At 15.3% G+C, this 1666-nt stretch overlaps 1 protein-coding gene across 1 annotated transcript; it reads right to left on the bottom strand.

The window, feature by feature from the left end:
* Nucleotides 1–68: 68 nt before the first annotated feature.
* On the bottom strand, nucleotides 69–597 carry PRSY57_0000200 (putative exported protein; the record flags this gene model as incomplete). Its single annotated transcript, XM_020114097.1, has 2 exons — nucleotides 69–350; nucleotides 529–597. The coding sequence occupies 2 exons, from the start codon at nucleotides 595–597 to the stop codon at nucleotides 69–71; spliced, it is 351 nt and encodes a 116-aa protein (XP_019969899.1).
* Between the last annotated feature and the right edge of the window lie 1069 nt (nucleotides 598–1666).

Here is a 1666-nt window from a genome sequence, read left to right as displayed (position 1 = left end):
TATATATAGTAATAGTTGGTGTTATCATGGGAGAACACTATTTTTCAAGAAATGTATTTTTTTTCATATTAATAATTATCGAGATCATCTGGGGTTAGAGATGAACCAAGGTTTGTATAATCACTTAAGTCTATTGAACTTTCTTGTTCAGATTCATCAATTATATTTGTCTGTTTTTCATTTCTGTCTTTATTTTCTTTCACTACTTTTTCCTTTAGTTTATCTTCCACTGACGTCTTTTTACTTATTGGTTGTGTATTTAAACATTGTGCTAAGGATCTTATAGGTATATTTTGTCTTGTTACTTTTTTTAAGCTGTATACATTTTCATAACATGATGGAATAAAGTTCTACAATTAAAAAAAAGAAAAGCATATTTATTTATTGCGTTATTTTATTATTTTTTTTTTAATTTACCAAATAAAATAAGAATAATAAAAAAAATAATATATGTATGTATATATGTATGTATATATATATATATATATATATTATGTTATATTATATGTTTGTTCTTTATTTTTTTACCCTATCTGATAATAACAGAATTTCCAATACAATAAAAAATAGGTATATTTTAATAGAAGAAAATACCATCATTTTAAAAAAAAAAAAATTAATTTATATATATATATATATATATATATATATATATATGTTTATTTTTTATATGATATTTATTTTTCCTTTTATGTGTAATTATTATAATAAATAATATATCTTATAAAATGTATTTAAATAATCACATATATATATCTTATATATTTTTTATATAAAATGTGTTTACATGAACTTTTTGACCAATTTATATTTATTTAATAACATAAAATTAGAATTATAATATTTCTGTTATATTAAATATTTTATATTACAGAATATATATATATATATATATATATTTGCTTATTTATTTATTTAATTTTGTAGTATCTATACAATTTATATATATAATAAGGTTCAATATGTAAATATTTTTATTTAGAAATTGAGAACGAATGAATATGATATTTATATTTTTATATTTTTTTATATGGAAGAATATAACTTACACATTTTTACTATATTTATTATTTATTACATAATTTATGAAATGCTATGATTATAATAAAATATATTGAAAATATTAAGATTAATTAATTATATTATATACTTATATATATAATACTATATATATTTTTTTTTTATATATATGTATGTAATTTTGTTCAATGCACTACATTTTTTATGAACCTTTTATTTTTTTTATTTTTTAATGTGAATTGTATTTTTAAAATGATACACTTTGAGAAATGAACCCTAGGATATAAACAAAAAATAACATAATTATTATTTATTCCTAAAATTTTTTAAATGTTATTTTTCTGATATGTTTTGTATTACAAATAAATAAATAAATATAAATATATATATATATATATATATATATATATATATGTATTTAAATAGGTATATAATTTTTTAATTTAAAAATATTAAATTAGATATAATATATAGTACAAATGCTATTACTATATACTGGGACTAATAAAAAATGGAATCTTCCAAATGTATGTTTTGTGATTTTTTTTTGAGTATAAATAAGAATTATTTATTTTTTTAATTTAAGCAATAAAATAAAAATGAAATTATAATATATAATTATTATTTTTTTTTTTTTATGTGTAAA

The sequence above is a fragment of the Plasmodium reichenowi genome (genome assembly GCF_001601855.1).
Source record: "Plasmodium reichenowi strain SY57 chromosome Unknown, whole genome shotgun sequence".
NCBI classification, from domain to species: Eukaryota; Apicomplexa; class Aconoidasida; order Haemosporida; family Plasmodiidae; genus Plasmodium; species Plasmodium reichenowi.
This window is presented reverse-complemented; position numbering and strand designations above follow the sequence as displayed.